This window comes from Lonchura striata, chromosome 15, assembly GCF_046129695.1.
Source record: "Lonchura striata isolate bLonStr1 chromosome 15, bLonStr1.mat, whole genome shotgun sequence".
Classification (NCBI taxonomy): Eukaryota; Metazoa; Chordata; class Aves; order Passeriformes; family Estrildidae; genus Lonchura; species Lonchura striata.
In genome coordinates, this window is record NC_134617.1 from 18,797,881 (window position 1) to 18,819,990 (window position 22,110).

The following is a 22,110-nucleotide window of genomic DNA, read 5'->3' on the forward strand; positions in this document are numbered from 1 at the left end:
TTCCTTGCCTCACCACCATCCAGCTGCACGCCTGTACCCATAAGATCCCAAACCCAGAGTAGCCAGGTAGCATAAGCCTCATGCCCTCGTCGCACAATGTCTTTATGCAGATTGCGAAGACTTTCGTACGTCAGGGACTCGGTGATGATAGCAATCTCTGGCTCCCCTGTGGGTTGTGAGGTTCCTCCATTCCTGTCCCTATCTGCAGGGTGCTCTGCTTTCACCTTAGACTTCCTTGTTTCTACCGGGGCAACTGCTGCTGACCGTGACTGCCTTTGTGGTTCAGCTGGAACCTGGACAGTTGTAACATCTGTGGGTTCCACAGCTGTGCTATTAGACTGTCCCTCCTCAAGGCAAAGGGCCGGTTTCTCACCAGCTGGGGAAATGCACTCCTTCAGCATCTCTCGTATCTCCTTAACCAGAGCCCTCACCCAATCTGGGCGGTTCATTTCTGAGGTGGGCTGTGGGGCAGGGTCAGGCTCTGGAGCAGCAGCATCTCGAGTCTGTGGTGTAGGTGTGAGGGTAGTTATCCAGGTTAATCTTCCCTTATCTCTGAGTGCTAAATAAAACAGGCAGATCAGCAACACCACCCATTGTACGATATCATTAGCACTTAGAAAGGATCTTAACCCTTTGAGAACTGGTGGAGCAGACCCAAAAAGATGGTTAAAAGGTTGGGAGAAAGTTTGCCCAGGTGCTATTTCCTCGCAGTAGGTACCGTTATTAAAGTAACCCCAAAAACATACAGTTAATGTGTGATAGCTATGAATCCATGTACCTGCCTTCCAGAGGAAATTAAAGATCCATGAATTCCTTACCTAATTAACCCAGAAGCCAAACTTGATAACAGACACAGTAGCCTTAGTTATAGGACCCATTTTTAGATAAGGGTCTGCAAATGGGAAAAGTATAGCTACGATCACATGCCACCCAAATCAAGATAAACTAGACCACATGGTGATGCTTAAGATGTTTCTACACACAACAAAAAACCAAATTACTTAAGAACTGTTAATCCTTTTTCCCTCTCAATGCCCTCGAGCCCCACATTGATGCGCCAAAATCTGTCTTGGTTTGACAAGACAGGAGTCTGTGAAGGAGGGCAAAAGCCTCCTGTGCAATGGAGAAGGTAAACCCCCCTCCCTCCGAATTACCAGGATTTTTAAATTAAAAGGCTCTCAGGCAAAGATATGGGAATGGGAGTAACAATTCTTTACTAGGAGAAAACTAGATAACAATTTAAAAAGGCAAATGCAATTGGTACAAACAAAAACTAGTGATAAAGTCCACGACCTGACACCCTGAGGAGTCGGGGTGCTGGTAGCAGTCCAGTTGGAATGACAGCTGCTCCTCTTGCAGTGGGTGATGAATTGCAGCTGCAGTGGTGATCTTTAGAAGGGTATAGTTTTCCTCTGAAGATCTGGTGGCAGTCAGGTCGGTCTTCCTCTGCGCCGGGGCCGCCTCTGAGCTCCGCCGCCGCCGCCTCACTGCGCTCCAGCCGCTTCTCCAGGAATCCCGCCGAAGTAGCTGCTTCTCTGGCAATCCCCCAAAGAGAGAGCTGCTCTGTCCCCAAAAAGGTACCACTTTATACCATAAAAGAGTGCTTGGCTTCCCCCTCTGGGTGGAACATCTCACAATGGGATGGTGTTACATTTACCAGCCCTGCAGTGAGTCAGTCAATGGTGTATAAACAAACCATTACCTCTACGGGGCAAACCATTGTCTTTGGGAGAGATAACAAACCTGCCCCAACCTTCAACAGCTGGCAAATAGAATACAAGCTTATCTTACAAACCAGGACACACAGCTCAAGTCTGCAGAGTGTACACCTTCAAGAGAAAACATGCCACCACCCAAAAATAAGCTTGTTCAATAACTTCTGAAATGAAATCAATCTGGGATGACCCCAAATGAGTTTTTGCAGCTTGCTCAAGAAGTAGCTCAGCCCTTCTCTGAACAGTTCTCTCTCCCACCTGCCTTTTACTACCCAACTGCTCCCTCTTTTCCCCCAGTGAGTTCCCAGCCTATTCCAGTCTCCATCACACTCTTGCCTTCCCTGGTGCCCCTCACCATGAGGAAGGCTGAGCCCCAGGCATAGGGACTCATCCTGTCACTGGCTGAGGAGCAGCAATGTCTCAGAGGTCTGGTGGGATTTTAGTGTCATTGAGAGCTGCTCTCCAGCCCCCAGCTCTCGTCACTGCTGAGTTCCCGCTCCCTTTTCCTCGTCCTTGCAGCAGGATGAGCTCTGTGAATCCCCTGGAGCCTCCCCACTCTTCCCAGCCCACGCACCCACCTCAGTTAGGCTGAAGCTGCAGCTTCTGTGTCTCCTCTGGCACACCAGTGCAGTCTCCTGTGCGGGGAGCCCCAGCCCCAGAGCACAGCACTCAGCAGTGCAGTCGGGGCTGGAGCAGCTGCCCTGCAGCCCTGCCTTGGCTCTTTGTGGCAGGGAATGCTCCCTGTTTGCAGCTGTCCCTGCAGGATGGCCCCAGGGCAGAGCCCAACCGGGCTCCCACTGCAGCCCCTGAAGCTTGGGGCAGACAGTGGTCCCAGAGCTGAGGTTCACGGGGAGCTCCCGGAGCTGTGCCTCGCACTCTGTTGCCGTGTCACCGTGCAGGCTGGCTTGTACGGGGTGAATGTACCAGCCCTGGTTTGACTGACAGGGGCCGGGCCCATCACATCTCTCCCAAGGCTGCAGGCATTGCCCAGGCCAGAATCTGAAGGGGCACAGAGATCAGAGCAGTGAAATCATCCAGACTGGGTTTTCAAAGGCCCTTTAGAAAGAAGGGCTTGAGAATAAATGTGCTCTGTTTGCCTCACGAACATCGGGGTGAGTGGTCTCTTTGGCTCCAACCCACTTTCCTCCCCGAGCCAACGTTACCCACTCCCTCACACGTCCCCCCCGTGCCTTCCCACTGCCTTGTCCTGTCAGGGCTCCCGCAGCCCCTCATCCCTTTGTGGCCCCGTCCCCTCAGGGTCTCCCCAGCCCAGCCAGCCTGCTCGGCAGCAGCGCCACAGCCCCACAGGAGCTCCAGAGGAGCCCCAGCAAGAGGCACCTGGGAGCTCTCAGCAATCCAGCCAGCAACACACGGGCAGGAGGACACGGATGGCGCTTCCTGCCTGGGACAGGGCTTGTGGCCATCTACAGGCACCGCTCTCACAGAGATCCCCACAGCTCCAGGCCCTGCCCATCTGCTCTGTGGGCAGCACAGAGGCTTCAGCAGAACCACCAAAGGCCAAGGGGCTTCTGGCCATTTTCCCTGCAACCCTGCATGCCTGGGCAGCTTGCTGAGCCCAGGAACCCTTTTCTCCCTCTTCCCCTTGGCCCTGCAGAGCCTGGGTAGCCAAAGAAAGATCCTGGGAGTCTGTCTATAGCAACACATCCTATATTTAAAGCTAAAGAAAAACAAAAAGAAAGAAAAGAACAATCTTAAAGAAACTAAACATTCCTGCTGGCTCAGGTGGCCCCAGCAGACAGAGCCTTTGGGATCAGCTCTCTGCAGAGCTCCAGCAGCGCAGCCAGCCGAGCCCCGACAGACGAGGCCGTCTCCTCCATGCCCTGCAGAGCCGATCACGCAGGCTGTCAAAGATGGAATATGGAGCTCTCTCTGCTTCCTGGACGATGTACGGTGTTTGAACTGCCAGGCTTGCGACGTCCACACTGATGTCATTTTCCAAGCCTTCAAGGGCTGAAAGAGAGAGGAACAGCGCCATGGTCAGTTCCCGCATCTGAGGGGACCCGAGGAGATCCCTGTGCCAGGGCCATCCCAGCCGGCTCTGGCCATGGCCAGCAGGGAGCAGGGACCAGCTGGATCAGCCCAAAGCTGCTGGCCACGAATCCCCAGGTGCCCTGAAAGCTCTGTGTGCTCTGCCCACGCCGGCCCTGGTCCGCACTGGGAGCAGAGCCCTCCGCAGCCGGGGCAGGGCTCACAGCTCCCCCGGCCGCCCCCGCTGGCAGCCCGCTGCCCTCGGTCACCCTCAGAGAGGAGCTGGAGCTCTTCCTTCCTCCCCCTCAGGTGCCGCCCGGCCGTCCCTGGGAACACAGAGCCTGTCAGGCCCCGGGCACAGCTCCCTGCCAGCGGCGCCGCCAGCCCTGTGCCCACACGCCCTCCTGGCCCGGCTCGTGGCTCACCCATGAACCTGACGGCCGCCTCTCGCAGGGGCTCCTGTGGGCTCTGCAGGTAGGGCAGGGCCCGGCGCAGGTGCTCGGCCACGCTGCTGCTGTCCTCTGCCAGCTGGAGAGAGCGACAGGAGGGAAGGGTTGGCCCCACAGCCCCCCGGGCCGGGGCTCCATGGGCACCCGGCTCGGGCCGCAGGAGCCTGGAGCAGAGCCCGCGCAGCCTCGGGCTGCAGCAGCGGGCAGGGGCACAGCTGCCAGCCCGCACACCGAGCACCGCGCTCAGGGGCTGCTCCAGGCTGGGGCTGCGGCTTCCCGGCCCTCCTTACCAGGCACTCGGGGAACTGCCACAGCTTCTGGTTCTGCACCAGCTCTCCAAGATCCCTCCTCTTGAGGAACTCGGCCGCACAGAGCAGCGTTTCCTGAGAAGCCTGGAGAGCAGCAGAGACGCGGAGATGGCCCCACAGCCCAGGGCACAAAAGAACAACGCTGGGTGGCCGGGGAGCCTCTGCTCTGCCACGGCACACCTTCCCACTTTGACCTTTTTGTTTTTATAGTCCCTTTTTATTTCCAGGTGACGTATTTTCTCTCGATGCACTCTGTGCCGGTGCAATTGGTTGCTGGGGGTCTTTTTTTCTGCCCTAGGTGGTCATAGGAATGAAGGCTCCTCATCTTCCTTGCAGATTGTCCTTGGCCTAAAAGTCAACTTGTATATAATTAGTTACACAGTCTTCTATGCTAGTTGCATTCCCTACTCAGTTCAAATTATCTCCTTTAACATTCATTTTGATGAACACCGACCATTTTATTTATTACACCCACTCTCTCCCAGTGCCCCCCAGCGTGTCCATCTCTCTGCTGCCCTCGAGCTCCCAGCCCGGCCCCAGCCGCCTGCTCCCATCCAGCTGAGGTGGTTCCAGGGCCAGCAGGAGTTCTCTGTGGTGGCCACCAACGTGGTCCCCAACGGGGACTGGACCCACCAGCTCCTGGTGCTGCTGGAAACCCCAACCCAGGCTGGGCTCACCTCAGCCTGGAACTCCCTGTGACCCAGAACTGGGGTACGGGGGAGGAACTGGGGGTGCTGGGAGAGCCACTGGGATGTGCTGGGAGCACCTGGGAGGGAGTTGGAGAGAGCCTGATTTTAACTGGGAGAGGAGGTTGTAGGTTTGGAAGGGCTAAGAAGAGGTTTGAAGGATACTGGGGAGGGTAGGATGGGGTTCTGGAAGTCCTGGTAGGCACTGGGAAGAGACTGGGAGAGGATTTGGGGGTCCTGGGGCAGTGGGGGCGACTGGAAGGAGGCTGTGGGATCCTGAGAGGGACAGGAGGGGCTTTGGTGGGTCCTGGGGAGGTCAGGAAGGGATCAAGAGGGAGGTTTCAGGGGATCCTAAGTGGGCTGGGAGTGACCTGGAGGGTGCTTGGAGGGGTCTAGGTGTCTGTGAGAGTTTTTGGGAGATCCTGACCCCTGTGGAAACTCCAGAGATGCTGCTGGATGCTGCCACAGCAAGATGCTGACAGGAACTGGAGACTCCTGAGTTGGGTTTTGTCTTCCTGGCACTGGGGATCGGGTTCTACCTGCACAAGAGAGTCTGGGGAGTCCCGTGAGTCGTGTCCCCTCTCCTCTGGAGTTTGTGTGCTCCCCAGGGCCCCCAGCCCAGTGTCACCCCCTTTTCTCTGCCCACTGAGCTCCTGAGCCGACCAGCCCCTCCCAGTGGCCTCGGGCCCGGCCAGCACCCCCCCACTCCATCCCCAGGCTGATTTTGGGGGGGTCGAGTGTCCCCCAGCCCTGCTGTCACTCTGCCCCTGCCCCCTGCTCCCAGTGTTCCCAGTAAAGCTTCCCAGTTAAACCCAGCCCAGTTCATGGGGGCACTGGGGAGGGACTTGGGGGGACCCCACGGCGGGGCCGGCCCTGGGCAGGGAGGGCGGGTCCAGGTGGGGAACACTGCCTGCTGCGGGTCTGCCCGGCAACTGGTGAGTCATCAGCCCCGCTCTCGCTGATTGGCTGACTCTTCTCCACCGCGTTCTCTCATTGGCTGAGGAGAGGCCCGGCAGTGCAGAGAAGGAACGGGAGAGATCCCGCCCCGAGCACCGGCACGGGGACAACAGACCCGGCCTGGGCACAGGGAGGGAATTTATTACCAACCAAACCACGGCAGCACCAGGAGAAGGGAAAGAAATCCCTCCAGCGCCTTCCCCCAGCCAACGGGGATCACCCACAACAGGGTTATCCACCATGGAGAGACGGGGACATCCCAGTTTAGACCAAAGCCAATTTTATTGAGTGTACCAGGTGTTTATACAGGGATTGACTTGTATGGGGCTTATAGAGGGCTCTGTTTTTGGTAACAATTTCCCATTGGGTACACATTCTTCATGACATCACATCACCTGGTAACACTGAGCTCTTTCCTCACTCTCTTCCCTCACTCCAAGCTCTTTCCTCACGTGGGGCACTCACAGGGCTTCCCTTAGTGGTGCCTCCGTTGGTGTGTGGTCAAGTTTGAGCTCATGGAGAAGCTCTTCCCACACTTCCCACACTCGTAGGGCCTCTCCCCGGTGTGGATGCGCTGGTGCATGGTGAGGTGGCAGTTTCGTTTGAAGCCCTTCCCACATTCAGGGCAGCGGAACGGCCTCTCCTCTGTGTGAATCCGCTCATGTCTGAGGACACTGGAGCTGGTCTGAAACCTCTTCCCACACTGGGGACACTCGTAGGGCCGTTCCCCAGTGTGGATGCGCTGGTGTGTTCTCAGGGCAGAGCTCCACCCAAAGCTCTTCCCACATTCCAAACAGTCATAGGGCCGTTCCCCAGTGTGGATCACCTGGTGCTCGATCAGGCCAGACATGTGTATGAAACTCTTCTGACACTTCCCACACTCGTAGGGCCTCTCTCCAGTGTGGATGCGCCGGTGCATAGTGAGGTTGGAGTTTTGCTTGAAGCCCTTCCCACAGTCGGGGCAGCGGTAGGGCCTCTCCTCTGTGTGAATCCGCTCATGTACGAGGAGATTGGCAGTGGTCCGAAACCTCTTCCCACACTCCTCACACTCGTAGGGCCTCTCCCCAGTATGGATCCTCTGATGACAGACCAGGCTGGAGCTCCGGCTGAAATCCTTCCCACATTCCAAGCACTTGTGGGGCTTCTCCCTGCCATGAGGCTTCTCCACCAGCTCCGAGCTCTGCCTGGATCTCCGCCCGCCTTCCTGGCTCAGGGGGGCTCTTTCCTCCCTGCAGCTCCCTGGGCTGGGTTTGCAGCTCCTCCTCCTGCAGCATCTCCGGGGCTTTTCCTCCTCCTCCATCCAGCCACGCCCTGGTAATGTCAAATCCTGGTTTGGGGAAAAAACAGGAGGAGAGCATCTTGGACTGGAGGTTCCTCCTTGCCCAAGGAGGAAGTTATTGGGAATCTTGTGTCTATAAGAAACCCCAGGGAAAGCAAGGTTTCTTAAGACACAAAACACCAAGATTCAGCCCAAAAATCCTGCAAACTTCAAGACACAGAACAAAAACTCCCTAAACATCACAGCTCAGGAAAAACCTCCTCCAAAACATAAAGATTCAGCTGCCACATAAAACCAAAGCACCAACATTTAGCCCAAGAAAGCTCAGAAACACCAAGATTCACCCCCTGAAAATCGTGGACCCCCCTCCATAGTCACCTGCTGCATGTGGGGGGAGCAGCACTCCTGGGCTGGGGGGGAGGCTGCAGACACAGGGAGGGGTGGAACCTTCTGCTGCTTCCTCTTTCTGCTCCTCCTTCTCCTCCTGTGTCTCTACTCTTCCTCACACTCCTTTTCCTCCTGCTATTTTTCCTTCTCCTGCACAATCCCACCTTCTCCTGCCACCTGCATCCTTTGACCATTCTGTTCCTCAAGCCTGCTTCTCCTTCCCTTCTCCTCCTGGCCCCAGGCCCAGCACCCACTGCCGGCTCCCTCTTCCCCCCAGCCCCACAGCATCCCAGCGCAGGGGCAGGGATGGAGCTGGGGCAGGCCGGGCTGGGGCAGCGCTGGGCTCTCGGCCGCTCCTGCCCGCACTCGGTCCCCACTGCAGCCGCTCCCGCCAGGACAGCGCGGGGGGGCCCGGCCTTGGTGCTGCCCCACTCCCACCTCCCCAAATTCCCCTCGCGGGGCCATGGGGCCGAGGGGGGGCGCAGGTGGGTCCAGGTGGGGAACGCGGGGAGCTGCGAGTCTGCCTGGCAACTGGTGAGTCATCAGCGCCGCGGGCTCTGATTGGCTGAGCTCTGCCCGAGCCCTGGGGCTGCAGCACAGAGGGGACACCCTGCTCCAGGGGGGATGTCCCACAAACGGGGGACCCCATGAAAGGAACAACAGGAAAGTGTCTTTACTAACAGATGCTCTGAATCTGCTCGGAGATAGGGCCAGGGAATTTTATGTTAGGAAGTGACAGGAGAAGACATCGGTTTCAGAAAATGTTACTAATTGATGATAGAGACTGCTGCTCAGCCAAGGTCCTGCTCTATTCATGAGCTTCCAGAAGAACAAGACTTAACAGAGCCATGAATATCGTTTGCTATATGAAAGCACGGAGCATATCAAGGTGGGTATGTAGTAGGTGGATTGGGAAGTCTGTAGCGCTCAAGTACTTCAGCCAATGGGGAAAGCAGAGGGAGATGTGGCCAGGAGAAATAGGATGAAAAGGAAGCTGTGTCCTCCAACAATTGGAGAGATCCCATGGGGAATGTCCCATGGCCTCTCCCATTTTTAGGAATAAAATTCCATTTACAGGACTCCTCTGTCTGCTCTGTGGACAGAATCCTCTGGTGATGTCAATTTTTCCACACACCCTGGGGCTCATCCCAAATTCCTTCCACCCTCCGGGGCGGCGGGCAGGGAGTGCAGCTGAAGGTGCCTCACCCACTTTGGGTGATCGGCTCCCTTGGCTGGCGGCAGCACCGGGGATTGATTGGGGACCCGGGAGTGACCAGGAGACAGACGAGTGACACATCAGGGGGTCTGTGAAGAGTCAGCAGGGAGAGAGCACTGAAAATCTCATCAGTGAGTGCCCTGGGATCCTCGGGGAGTGAACATGGCAGGGCACCCATGGAGGGGAGAAAAGGGAAAGCCAGGGAGGGGTCCTGGCCAAAGGGATGATGATCCCAAAATGTCTCTGAAGGGTCCCTTGGGAGAATGCAGAAGAAGTGGAGAAGGGATTTGGACAACAGGGGATGGATGGAGTTGGTGTGCTGGGAAGGAATCAGGTGAAGGGGAGTGTGCAGCAATATGGTTCAGGCAAGAAGCAGCAGGAGGAATCGATGTGGTAAGAAAAAGGATGATAGCAAAGAGAAGGAAGAGAAAAATACTCTGGATAGGGATGTTTTTCCACAGAGTCTTAACCTCACAATTTGCCAGCTAATATTTTGAATTCCCAGTTTCCAGGAGAGGAAAAGCAGGAGGTCAGGATGGCAGGGGTTTCTCTGCGGCAGCACCGGGCGCAGAGGTGCGGCACCGGGAGCACGGGCTGGGGCCTGTGGGGAGCTGCGGGGCCAGGCCGGGGCTGTGGGGCAGCCGGGGCTCAGCGCCGGGCGCTGCCTGACCCCACCAGCCCCGGGCAGGGCCGGCAGTGGCCCCCGGCCCCCAGGAGGCTGCGGGACGCCCCGGCCGCTGCCCGGCCCCGGGGAGCTGCCGGCCCTGCCCGCCGGGGGGGCCGCCTTTGGACACTGCGGCAGGACAGGCACCGGCTCTGCCACACGGGCTGGGCAGGGACCCTGAGCACAACGGGGAACACAAAGGAACAGCTGGGAAATGCAGAGTGCACATGGAAGGATCAGGATTTGCTGTTCAGGATTTGGTTTGGGTCCCTGCAGAAAGGAAAGGTTTTGCAGAAAGCTCAGCAGCTCTCACAGGATGAGCACCCACAGGCAGTGACCGGGGCTGCAGGAGTGGCACAAGAAGGCCCTGCAGCACTTGGGCACAAGGGCACAGCAGCTGAAGGCAAGAAGGGATGAGCAAAAGGCCAAGCTGAAGGCAAAGGCCACGGCAGAGTTCCCTCAGCCCCTGAGGGATCAACCCCAGGGCCCAAGGGGGCCCCAGCACCCGGGGCATGACGGGGTCGGCCACAAGCACCTGGCAGAGGCATTGCCCTCCTGGCCAGGGCACAGCCCACCCAAACAGCCCCTGGTGAGGAGTCAGGGCTCCAGCTGCAGCCCACAAGGACACTGCAAGCACAGACAGCAGCACCCTCAGCAGGAGCAAGTCCACCCCTGCATGGACATGGATTGGCAGGGCTCTCTGAGCTCCCATCCCACCGGGGACCCACCACACTGGAGCCCTGGAGAACATTCAGGCTGGGTCTGCATCCAGAGGAGGCCTCTCCTGATGGACACAGGGGCCTCTCCATCCACTCTGAATCTTACACCTAAGGGGGGAAAACTGTAAAGGAATGTTTTCATTATTAAGGGAATAAATGGGAAAGCTGAGCTGGTATCATTTGTTCAATCATTATTACATGCTTTGGAGGATAGATTTGAAATAAACTAATTTCTTTTTCTTCCTACTCTGATTGTTATTAACTAGGAAGGAATTTGATGGTGGCATTGCAATATTGTAAAAGGTGATACAGAGGCTATTGCTGCTGTACCTTCGTGTCAAATGTCTGCCAAGGCCTCTGCTGAAGGGAACCCAGAGGTGTGGGCAGCCCCAGGGAAAATTTGATGTGGAGCCTCTCCAAGTTACTTGGAAGCAACCAGGACAAGTGGTGTCTAAAAGCAACACCCTGTTCCAGGGGAGGGAAGGAAGGGCTCACAGTCTGGTATGGAGTCCCTGCTAAAGGCAGGGCTCTTGGAGCCAGGGATGTCTCCCTACAGCACTCCTATCCTGCCAGTCAGGGAATCGAATGGCTCCAATGAGGAGAACAAGAACAAGTGCTAGCCAAAGACCCTGTGAAATGGCTCAATTTGCTATCGAAAAAATACCTTTTGAGTATCTGAAAAAGAAGTGGAAATGATGGAGACAAAGATTAAATATTTGGGACATATTTTGACTGAAGGTTTATGGTAGATTGACCTAGAGAAGGTCTGGGCAATATGAGAAGTAACATTTCCCAAAACCAAAAAAGATCTGCGACAATTCTGAGGATTAACAGGAATTCCACAGCCTGGATTGAGGATTCTCTGTTCCAGCCAGAGCATTGCAGGACTTTTTAACCCCAGACAGCCTCCAGGCTGTGGTATGGACACGAGAAAGTGAGCAAAACTTGAGAAAATGAACAACCAAAAATATTGATGCCTCAGCTGGGGCTCTTCCACACTCAGAAAAGAAATTGGAATTGCAGATGAATGTTCAACAGGGCCATGCCAAAGGAATCCTTGGGCCAAAATGTTTCACCCAGTGGCCAAAGTGGCCTCATTGTCTGCAGAATTGTGCAGCCACAGCTTCAACAGAACCGAGGCCCAAAACCTGATGACAACAGGATCTCCAACTGTTCCAGTCTGCCATCAAGTTCAAGCTTTGATCACCAAAAGAGCCTCGCAATGGATGAGCAGTGCTCGGTTATTACAGTGTGAAACTTGTTCAGTGGCACAGGAGGGTTCAGAACTGAGGACAGGGGAAGGGTTTAACCCAGCCTCCTGTTTGAACAGCCCACAGAGGGGCTGGGAAGAAACCCAGCACTGCATTCAAGTGACACAGCTCCAGACCCAGCCTGGGGGAGATTCAGGAGACATTGCCTGGCCTGAGGCAGAAAATGTCTTTGTGGATGGCTCTTCAAGGGCAGCAGAAGGGAAAAGAGTTCCAAGACACGCTGTTATTGAGGAAAGGGAATCAGACAAAGCGCAGGTTACCCCCATGGTCAGCTCAACCAGCACAGCTGTGTGTGCTTGTAAGAGCCTGGCACTGAAATGCCCTGAGCAGGAAGGCTTCAATATCTTCTGGTGACACCACCTTACCTAACGGGGGCAAAAGCAATTCTGATTGCTCAGCAACTACTGGATCACTTATTAGGGTATTTCTAAAAATAATAATTCCAATAAAAGGGATTGTGGAAGAAACAGACTCAGACAAGCAGAACTCATTCTCCAGGAAAGATTCTCCAGGGGGTTATGGCAGCTTTAGGAATACAGTGGGACCTCCAGAACCCCTGGCACCCCCACAGCTCAGGCTGGGTACAAAGAATGAATGGGGAAAGAAAGAAACACCTTTGGAAGCTGGGGATAGAAACCAAGATGCCATGGGGACGGCTTTTGCCATTGGCTTGGGCAAGAAGAAGGGCCACACCCAGGGCAGATATTCCATTATTTCCCCTTGCAATTGATCTCGGGAATCCTTACCTGGGAATTCTCCACCTAGTGCAGGGTGGAGATAAGGGATGCACATTTAAAGCAGTCCGTGGCCAGAATCCTGTCTCTGGTGCAATCTCTCCCCCAGGAAGCTGGGCTGGCACAGAGCCTGCCTTGGCACTTTGCTGCTGCCAACATCCAAGCAGGACATGGGCTCTGCCTAAGGAGTGCAAAGCAGCACCACTGGTGGCCAAGTGGCGTGGCCCATGCCAAGGGGCCCCGAGGCCAGAAACAGCCGCCAGCACAGCTGAACACGGGGGGACCCCTCAGCCTGGGCTCCAGGTCTCTGCAGCCCCGGAGATTTGCACTTCCCGCCTGCAGCAGGAGGATGGGAGGCCCCCCTGAGCCTGCACTGAAGGCAGCGCAGCAGCAGCCAGGGCTCCACAGCGGGGCAAGGCCCTGGGCCTGCCCACACCTCCTCTGCTGAAATCCTCGGCCTGGCCACCCTCCCTGGGCAGCTCCAGCCACCGGGGCCAGCCCTTGCTGCCACTGCTGCAGCTTCAGTGCTCGCTGGGCCTGCACTGCCACAGCTGCTGGGGAGACACCAGGACAATTCCACTCTGGCTCTCACTCACACTCACACACTGCCCTGCCTGCCAGTGCATCCATGGAAAATAGACCAGCTCACAGACTTGAACATTGTTAACCTTTGATTTCTCTACTCAGGCTTGCTTTGCCTTGGCCTTGGGGAAACAAATGTTAAAGGTTTTGTTAAGGGATGTTACACCACTCAGTGGAGATGAGTTTCACATCTCAACACACTGGGAATGGCCCAAAAGAGACCCACAAAGATAACGACCAGCAGCAAAACATCAACCCCAGCAGCAAACAGCAACCAACACCTACCCCAGACACTGCCCCCGGCAGGGCTGCAGACACCTGGTCTGCAAAAGGCTGAGAAGGAAATCCAGCACTTCCCACCTCATTAACAGCAGAAGCAAAGAAATCCGGGTAAAGGATGTGAGAATGAGTTTTTTTTTCTGAGGGGGGGGAAGTAGAAAAAGCTGAATTACCTTGGGATTTTTTGTCTATGTTTGTGCGTAGCTGTAAAAGATACCAAAATTTTGATCTGGGTTTTTTGAAGTTCACCTTTAGGCTGCATCACTAGAAGAGATATAAAGGTGACCCCTAAACTCTTAAGCAGGCAGTCTGGACAGGAGCTTTAGAAATGCAAATTAACACCGCTGGGGCATAGAGGAGACAATGTACCTGGCTCTTCTTGCCTGGGGCAGGAATTGGCTGATCCCCTCTGCCCCTCACCCCGAGCTCTGCCTGCTTGCACAGATGGAATCTGCACAGATGAAAGCAGAGCCCATGCTGAGGATGTCTGACTCTGAAACAGAAAAGCTGAAGCTGCAAAGGGAAACAGCAAATGGAGAATGTTGGGAAAACTTCACTAAAATAAGGGGGGGGGGATCATCCCTCTGCCCACTCCAACATCTGCTGCCTCTGTCTGTGCTGTACAGGCTGTATCAGAGCACTGGGGTTTTTGCTAGAAGAGGTTTAGGGAAATCAGTTGGAATTCAAGTATTTGATGATGGAATAAGAAAAAAACGGTCAATTGATGCAACCCTAGCTTGCGGGAGCACCCTAAAATGGGGAAAAGCATTGAAGGGCCACCAGAACAAATCCTACAACACCATGGACCAGCCCCTGGGAACCCAAACCAATTCATATCAGGAGGCAGAGAACCCATTTATCATTTCAATGGCATCATTTGATTACAAGCTGTCCTCAGAATAAGAACCAACCAGACAGCTCCAGCTCCTGACCTTCCTGCCGACCAAGCCACTGAAATGAGGAACACAACATTTCACCAGGGGATGGGATCAGATTATCTGTTAGCAGAAAAAACAGGAGTTTGTGGAAAACTAAATGGCTTAAACGGCTGCTGGTAAAGAAATTACAAGGGAAAAGTGCTGAAAAAGCTAACAAAGGAAATAGGAGAGCAGTTTATGTATTCCTCCAAACATGGAAAGGATGGGAATGGGACACCCTTTCGTGGCTACCCAGCACACCAGGGGTTAAAGGAATGCTGCTTCTCCTCTTCTGTGCTGCAGCAACTCTCATCTTTTTACCATGCTCCACACCTTGGCAGTGCAGCTCATCCAGCAGCTGAGCCAGGGCATGCAGGTGGCAGCCAGGCCTCCTGATCCACAAACGGCGACAAAAGGACAGGGAATGAGGGCACCGAGAATAATCCCAAAACCAAAGAGGACCCGGGAAGAACAAAACAGAGTCAAGGAGTGAATCTGCCTGGAGATAGGGCCGGGCACTTGTAGATAAGGAAGCAACGTGAGAAACCATCAGGTCCAATAAATGTTCCAAATCTACCCAGACAGCTGCTCAAAGTGCCGCTACATTCCCGAACTTCGAGGAGAAGAACAAAGACTTAACAGAGACATGAATATCGGCTGTTCTACAAATGGAGGGTGCACATTAACGAGGACAGGCTCCAGGCGCATCGGGAAGTCGGAACCTTCCAAGGAACTCAGCCGGTGGGCAAAGGCAGAGGGAGATGCCGCTGGGAAAATGAGGATAAAAAGGAGGCTGCGGACTACAGCCACGGCAGAGAGCGCACGGCAAATGCCCCACGGCCTCTGCCCCTGCTCGGCAATAAAGTCACTTTGACAGGACTCCTCGCTCTCCCCCGGGCACACGAACCTCCGGCGACGGGAATTTCCCCGCCCGCTCCCGGCCGCGGGGCAGCCCCTCTGTCCTACCCACAGCAGCCGGGCCGAGCCAGCGCTGCTCCGGCAGCGGCTCCTGCCCGGCCCCGGCGGGAAGGAGACCGCGGGCAGCCGCTCCCGCAGCGCCCTCAGCCAGGGGCCGGCACGGGCCGGACACGGCACCGGCGAGCCGCCGGAGCCCCCTGCCGCCCCCTCCGCCCGCAGCCAGCCCCGAGCCCCCGCAGAGCCCAGCGCGGCTCCCACCTGCGCCGGGGCCGCCTCCGAGCTCCGCCGCCGCCGCCTCACCGCGCTCCGGCCGCTGCCGCCGCTGCCGGGCCCGCACAGCCGCTCGGCCAATGGCGGCGCTGCGCGGCCACGGCCGCCCTCAGCCCGCCGCCGGGGCCGCGCCGCGCCCCGCTCCCACCAATCAGCGCGCCGCAACCGCGACTGACGGCACCGGCGGCCAATGGCAGCGAGCTCGGGGCGGGCTCTGCGCACGGCCCCGCCTCGCCCCGCGCTCTCGGCGCCCCCGGGCTGCGTGAGGGGAAAGCCGGAGATGAGGAACAGCCCCGGCACGGGCCCGGGCCGAGCCGGGATTGAGCTGCCCACACAAACAAACTTCTCCGCGCCTCCCGCCACGGCTTTCCCGGCCCTGCGCCTCCCGTGCCTCCGCCTCTTCGGGAAGCCCAGGAGCCTCACTTCCCCTGCCCCTCGTTAGCGCATCAGTGCTTCGCTTTGATTTCCCCCGAAAAGGGAAACCTGCCCGAAGCCCTGTGGGTGGGTGGGGCAGGGGAGAGATTTCTGGCAGAAAACTCCAAAGACTCGGAGCAGGAGAAGGAGAAGTCGGTGCAGAGCCTTAAATGCAGCTTTCCCCACGCCTCCCTGCTCCCAGCTGCACCTCCTCCCCCGGCAGGGCAGGAGACAGGGAATGGGGCCATGCTCAGCTCATCCCCCGGGGCTTCTCCCTCTGCTCAGGGACAGGAGTCGTTCCCTGCTGCACCCTGCGCTCTCTCCCGGCCGAGACTTCTCCAGGAACTTCTCGGAGCGGAGTCCATCCCCTGGGCACAGCCCCCTCCGAGTGCTGCAGCGTGGGTCACTGTGCCACGGGCTCAGTCCTGCCAGGACAGGCTGCTCCAGCGGGGCCCCTCTGCCCGCGGGCTCACAGCCTCCTCTCAGGCATCGCCGAGCTCCAGCCCGGCTCCTCCAGAGGCTGCAGGGGATCTCTGCATCCCCATGGACCTGCAGGGGATCTCTGCATCCCCATGGACCTGCAGGGGATCTCTGCATCCCCATGGACCTGCAGGGGGATCTCTGCATCCCCGTGGACCCGCAGGGGATCTCTGCATCTCCATGGACCTGCAGGGAGATTTCCTCAGCCCCATTCTAATATATGTTATGGAATAATTCGTGCTTATATAAAATATGCATCAAGTCAGTTGTGCTTGTACAAAAAGATTCTTAAAGTTTTAAATGACCAGTGACTGCAGCCGGGGCTGGAGAAACCACAGTTGGCAGAGAAAGAAAGACCTAATTTACAAATGAAAAAAGGTAGCTCGGTGCAGAGATGGGCGCTTTCCGGGGACAATCCAGGAGACACCCAACGTTTAACCCCTGGTCTGCCGGGGAGCCGGAAAACCGTGTCTCATTCCCATCCTTTCCATGCTTGGACCCGTACATAAACTGCTTTCCTATTTCCTTTATTATCTTTTTCAACACTTTCCCCTTGTCATCTCTTTGCCAGCAGCAGTTTGAGTCATTTAGTTTTCCTCAAACTGCTTTTTTTCCTGCTAACAGATAATCTGATCCCATCCCCTGGTGAAATGTTGTGTTCCTCATTTCAGTGGCTTGGTCGGCAGGAAGGTCAGGAGCTGGAGCTGTCTGGTTGGTTCTCATTCCGAGGACAGTTTGTAATCTAATGATGCCATTGAAATGATAAATGGGTTCTCTGTCTCCTGATAGGAATTTGTGAAAAATGCCAATCACTTGGTTTTTAGAATTTTAAAATTTTTATAATAATAAAATGGTGGAAAAAATAGGAATAGAATTAGACTGATAAAAATTTAGAGTTAAGACAATTACAAGACAATAAAAAAGAAAGAATATCTGAGGTCCAGCTGCTCTCTGGTACTTAAGCCAAGAGGAATGTACCTTGTGAATAAAGGAATCACCCCTAAAACAATACACTGTTGCATATTCATATATCCTTCGTGGTTATGCATACATTATATTTGAAACAAAAAACTCTGTTGTATGTCAACTGTTTTCTTTAATCCCCACGGGGTCTTCGAGTCTGAGCAAGGCGTGAAGAAATCAGCTTCTTCTAATAAGAAAACCATAAATTGCTCTTCTCTGGAGAATTTGCGTGTTCCTTGAAGCGAGTATCTCATTCCTTAAACCCCCCGCCCCCCACACACATACATAGTTTCTTTTTTACTACTAAAGCTTCATTTTATCTACAAAGCTACATTTACCATACTGTTATATGTAGCAGATATAATTGGCGCCATTTCTAATATGATATATGTGACATTGAATATTTGTTGGATTTGTTAGAACACTCTAACACTCTACACGTTTGTATAAGGATTCCCCCCCCCACCCTCGCAGGTGAGACCGGGTGTATATTGGAAACTGATTTACAAGTAAGAAGGTGCGGCTCCCCAGGAGATGGGCCATGGCTGGGGAGATACAGGAACCCCGGTGCTGATCCTTGCCTGAAGGACCCGAGATGGATATCATGGAAATCCTTGGGCAGACACAGGTGAATGCAGCGTTCCCTCCCGTAAATTTCATCAAGGGATTCAACAAACTCCAGACACTGAATTGTTCTCCCTCATCACCAAAAAAGAAAATCTCATTAACATATAGACTCTTAATGGAAGAAAAGACTGATTGCTGAAATCTTGGCCTCGGGCAGAATTTTCCCTATAAAAACCGCTTGTGCCAGGATGGAGGTGTGTGGGCTTAGAGGAAAACCTCTGCTGAGGCTGACCTCTTCGTTGCACACCCAGGGCCGACCCCGGGCTCGGCTCTGTTCTTTCCTTGTGGCTGGCCTAGATAGAATTTGATTGCAAAATAAATATTTTATTTTTTCATATTAATTTGGCTGGACAAATTTTAATTTATAACAGTTGTAACACATAAAAGGAAGAATCCCCATTTCTTCCACCATCCCATGCTCAATACATTACCCCACTAGTTAGTTTTTAACATTGTTTTCCCATTTTTGGATTGGTATCTGGGTTGTTTTTTTCTAGGATGACCTCCCCGTTGTCATCTATTTTCAACAATCTGATATATTAAACTTTCCACAAACACCCCTTCATTAGCCAATAAATGGTCTAAAGCCAGCCTATTCTGGTACACTGCAGTTTTTGTTTGGCCTTTATGAATTTGTTATAAGTTGAGGCGAATAATTTGATTCAGCCTTTTAAGATCAATTAATAATTTTATTAATTACAGCAAGCGATAGCAAGCAAAACAGCGCTGGGTTCAGCTGGGAGCCTGGCTCCACCAAAAGCTGACAACCTTTCCTTCTCTTCAGTCCCTTTTTATCTTGCATGAGTGGGGGTGGTGAGTCTCGTTCCACCGTGGTTATCAGTCCCAAAAACAATGGATTTCACAAGTGGGGTGGTGTGTCTTCTTCCACTTCGGTTTATCAGTTTTCAGCAACAATGGGTTTCCACTGCGGTTATCAGTTCCAGCCAGTCCTGCAAAATCTTTCACAATCTTTGTTTGTGGTTACCAGTCAAGCCTGCAAATTCCATGTCCCGACTTCCCCCCCTTTTATCCTAATTTCATACTTTTGATGAACAAACAAGTCAATGCAGTTTCTCACAGTCTCCCATTTCATATTTTATCATTTTGTTCATCAAATCGTTTTATTTCTTGGTGGGCTAGAATCAAAGTCCCTTTTACTTCAGGTTCTCCAGGGAGAGTTTCATATTTGGGTTTGATTAGCATCAGGTGTGCTGCTTCCAATCTTCTTTTTACTATTTCAATTGCCTTGTTGAATATACATGGGCCAAATGTTATTCCTAACACTAATAATATTAAAGGACCCGCAATTGTAGATAGCAAGGTAGTTAACCAAGGGGAGTGATTAAACCAGGTCTCATACCAGCTCTGCTGGGCCTCCCTTTCCCTTTTCCTTTTCTCAAGTCCTGCTTCCAGTTTTGTCATAGTGTCTCGTACCACCCCAGTGTGATCTGCATACACACAACATTCTTCCCGGAGAGCCGCACACAGTCCTCCCTGTTGTAAGAATAGAAGATCTAGTCCTCTTCTATTCTGCAGAACTACTTCCGACAAGGACCTTACTGACTTTTCCAATGCTAATATTGATTGTTCTATACGTTCCAAATCTTCGTCTACAGCAATCCTCAGGGAATTAAACTCCTTTGTTTGTTTTACTAGGGAGGCTACTCCCGTACCGATACCTGCTCCCACTGCAAGCATTAAAACTGCCACTGTAAGTGCGGTCAAAGGCTCTCGTTTTTGTATGTGGTGTTCTGGGATGTTTTGTACATTATACATATATTCGTTGGGGTGATAGATAATTTTGGGAATCACAGCCACCTGTATACAATAGTTAGAGGTTTTGTTAAATATTTCTAAGGAAATACAGGGGGTGAATCCTCCTTTTGAGCAGATCCACTTGGTGTTTTTAGCAGGAACTAGCCATTTAGCTGGAGTATCTTCCCATTTAGCTTTAGTAACAGTCTCACATAAATATTCCAGGTGTGTGGGTACTCTGCCAATACATCGTCCCCTCCCTGTTATTGAAGCCAAAGTCATTCCTTTACCCCGGGAATCTTTCCAATTACATTGCGGGGGATTGCTACTATTAAGACGTCTCGCTTTTTCAGATATCCCTACAGCTTCGTAAAATGGAGGCCTAACATCAAAGCAGAGCCAACAGTGTTCTGTTAATTCTGGCTGAGTAGCATTTAAGACTTTATATACTCCCTCCATTAATTTCCAGAGAGTGTTAAACCGGGAATCCCCACTTGGCGCTGTTGTAGGAGTTGTAGTTTGGTTATCCGTTATCAGGTTCCTAGCTGTTAAATCCCCAACTATTACAGGATTAGGGCCCACTGCCTATGTGTCTGCTGGTACAGGCCCTTTCTTTATGGTAAATACGCTCCCTCTGTCTTTTCCAGGTTCCCAATACCGAAAGCCCCATGATCTTCCCACCATCCATCCTGGGTCTGTGGGCTCAGTTATGTTTAAATGTACAAATTGGCAACTCCCTTTCCACCCGCCCAAGAAGGCGCCACTAGAATCCTTTTGTGGAGGGGTACACCCATAGGGTCCCCATGATACTTTAAGAAATTTATCTCCTGCTGCTTGCCAGTCTGAGGCTATTGTTTCACACCCCCAGTACCCACAGAAATATTCTCCAGGGTAATTGCAATACCCCTTTCCTGGGTTCGATGCTGGACACATGTAAAATCCTGCGGTATTAAAACAGGGCTCTACAGGGGCTAGTTCACATAACTGTGGGGTAAAAATAGGGGGTTTGGATGTTATCTGACTCCGAATTACCCTGCCATCTATTCCGGTTAGCGTCCACTTAAAGGGCTGGTGCAGGACCGGGGAACTCTCCCCCTTATGTATGATATAAAGCATTAAAATACTTATAATTTGCCAATAAGGGTGGGGTCCTGACCTTGTTTTTGTGGCATGATATTCTGTTTTCCCTTTTTGGGTTTGTTGCCTTTCTGGTGTTTCAGAGGAAATTAGACCGGTCGTCTGGGGGAGCCTAGTACTCAGTTGGCAATAGTTGGAGCATTTCAGCATTATTCCATTGCGGGGGGACCTGGCTTTTTCCCCTCTGCCTCGCTCGCCGACCCGGTTGCTTCGAGCCGCGAGGTAAATTATCTTCTCGGCAGCAGCGGTACTTGCCTAGGCGTCCCTTCCCCTGCTCCCGCCTAACTTTGTACTGTTCCCTATTTTTATCTTTGACCGGGGGTGGGTGGCATGGGACCCCCTTTAGTTCCCTCTGACAACACCTTTTTAGAATTTGGGCAACAAATGGAGTGGGTTCGTTAGTATGGAAACAAAAGTTTCCTGATGCACTCCTTTGGTGTGTATATATATATATATATATATATATATATATAAAGTTTTTCTTTTTTTGTTTTTTTTTTTTACCAGTCCTCAGACTCCAAACAAATCTACTGATTTTTCAATTTTCTTGATTTTACCACAATTTCTGTTCAGACCCCAGTTGGTGGCTTCCCCCCTTGGCAATGGACCTGCCACCGTTCTTGGCAAATTTTACATGTAAAGAACTTAAAAGGACAACAATCACAATTTACCTTATTACAAATTATTAAATAATCGTTAAAATAATTACTAACACATACAAAAGGATAATAATTATAATTTACCTTATTATAAACTACTAAATAATTACTAATAAGTAGGTAATTATATCCCTTTTTGTTCTCTTTTGCGATCGACTTAAATGATGTACACAGAGTTCATAGATTTTTCTTAATGGTAACCTTCAAATTCCCAGGCTGGCTGTCTACCTTCCACTGGTCATCCGTGGTGGCTGGACTTTTAACTCGACTGGCATGCGTCCACTCTTTTTCGGCCATCCGTATTGCAGTTTTTGTAGTCTTCTTTTCTTCTCAAATTTTACTAAAAGTATGAACTACTTTATGGGCATATTTAGAATTAGTAAAAATAGTCCCACTTTTTCCTTTCAATAAATTTAGAGCTTTAAGCACAGCATATAATTTGCATGCTTGGGCCGACCAGCTGGGGCTAAGGGGACTAGATTCTACTGTCTTAAATGTTTTTCTCATCTATTATAGCATACCCGGATTTTTTTTTTGTTTTTTTTTTTTTCTCAGAACTTGAGAGAACTTGTCCACATATAATTGAGTCCCTTCTTTTAGTTTTTCTTCCTCAAGATCTGGCCTTATTTTTGTTTGTTCTTTTATTTGTTGGAGGTAATAATGTGTTAGTTCTGTAATTGGTTCTTTATATAAAAAAAACTGGGCTGGGTTTTTCAGGCCCATTGTTTCTTAACT

The 22,110-nt window shown here is 52.6% G+C and overlaps 1 protein-coding gene across 1 annotated transcript in view; it reads right to left on the reverse strand.

Moving 5' to 3' along the window:
• Positions 1-7,281, reverse strand: part of LOC144247141 (uncharacterized) — a gene marked incomplete at its 5' end in the record, with an annotated part of 238,215 nt that extends 230,934 nt beyond the window's left edge. Inside the window, one exon of the mRNA XM_077786745.1 lies at positions 6,590-7,281. Coding sequence (XP_077642871.1) covers positions 6,590-7,281 — 692 coding nt within the window. The remainder of the gene's footprint in view (positions 1-6,589) is intronic.
• Positions 7,282-22,110: the final 14,829 nt, after the last annotated feature.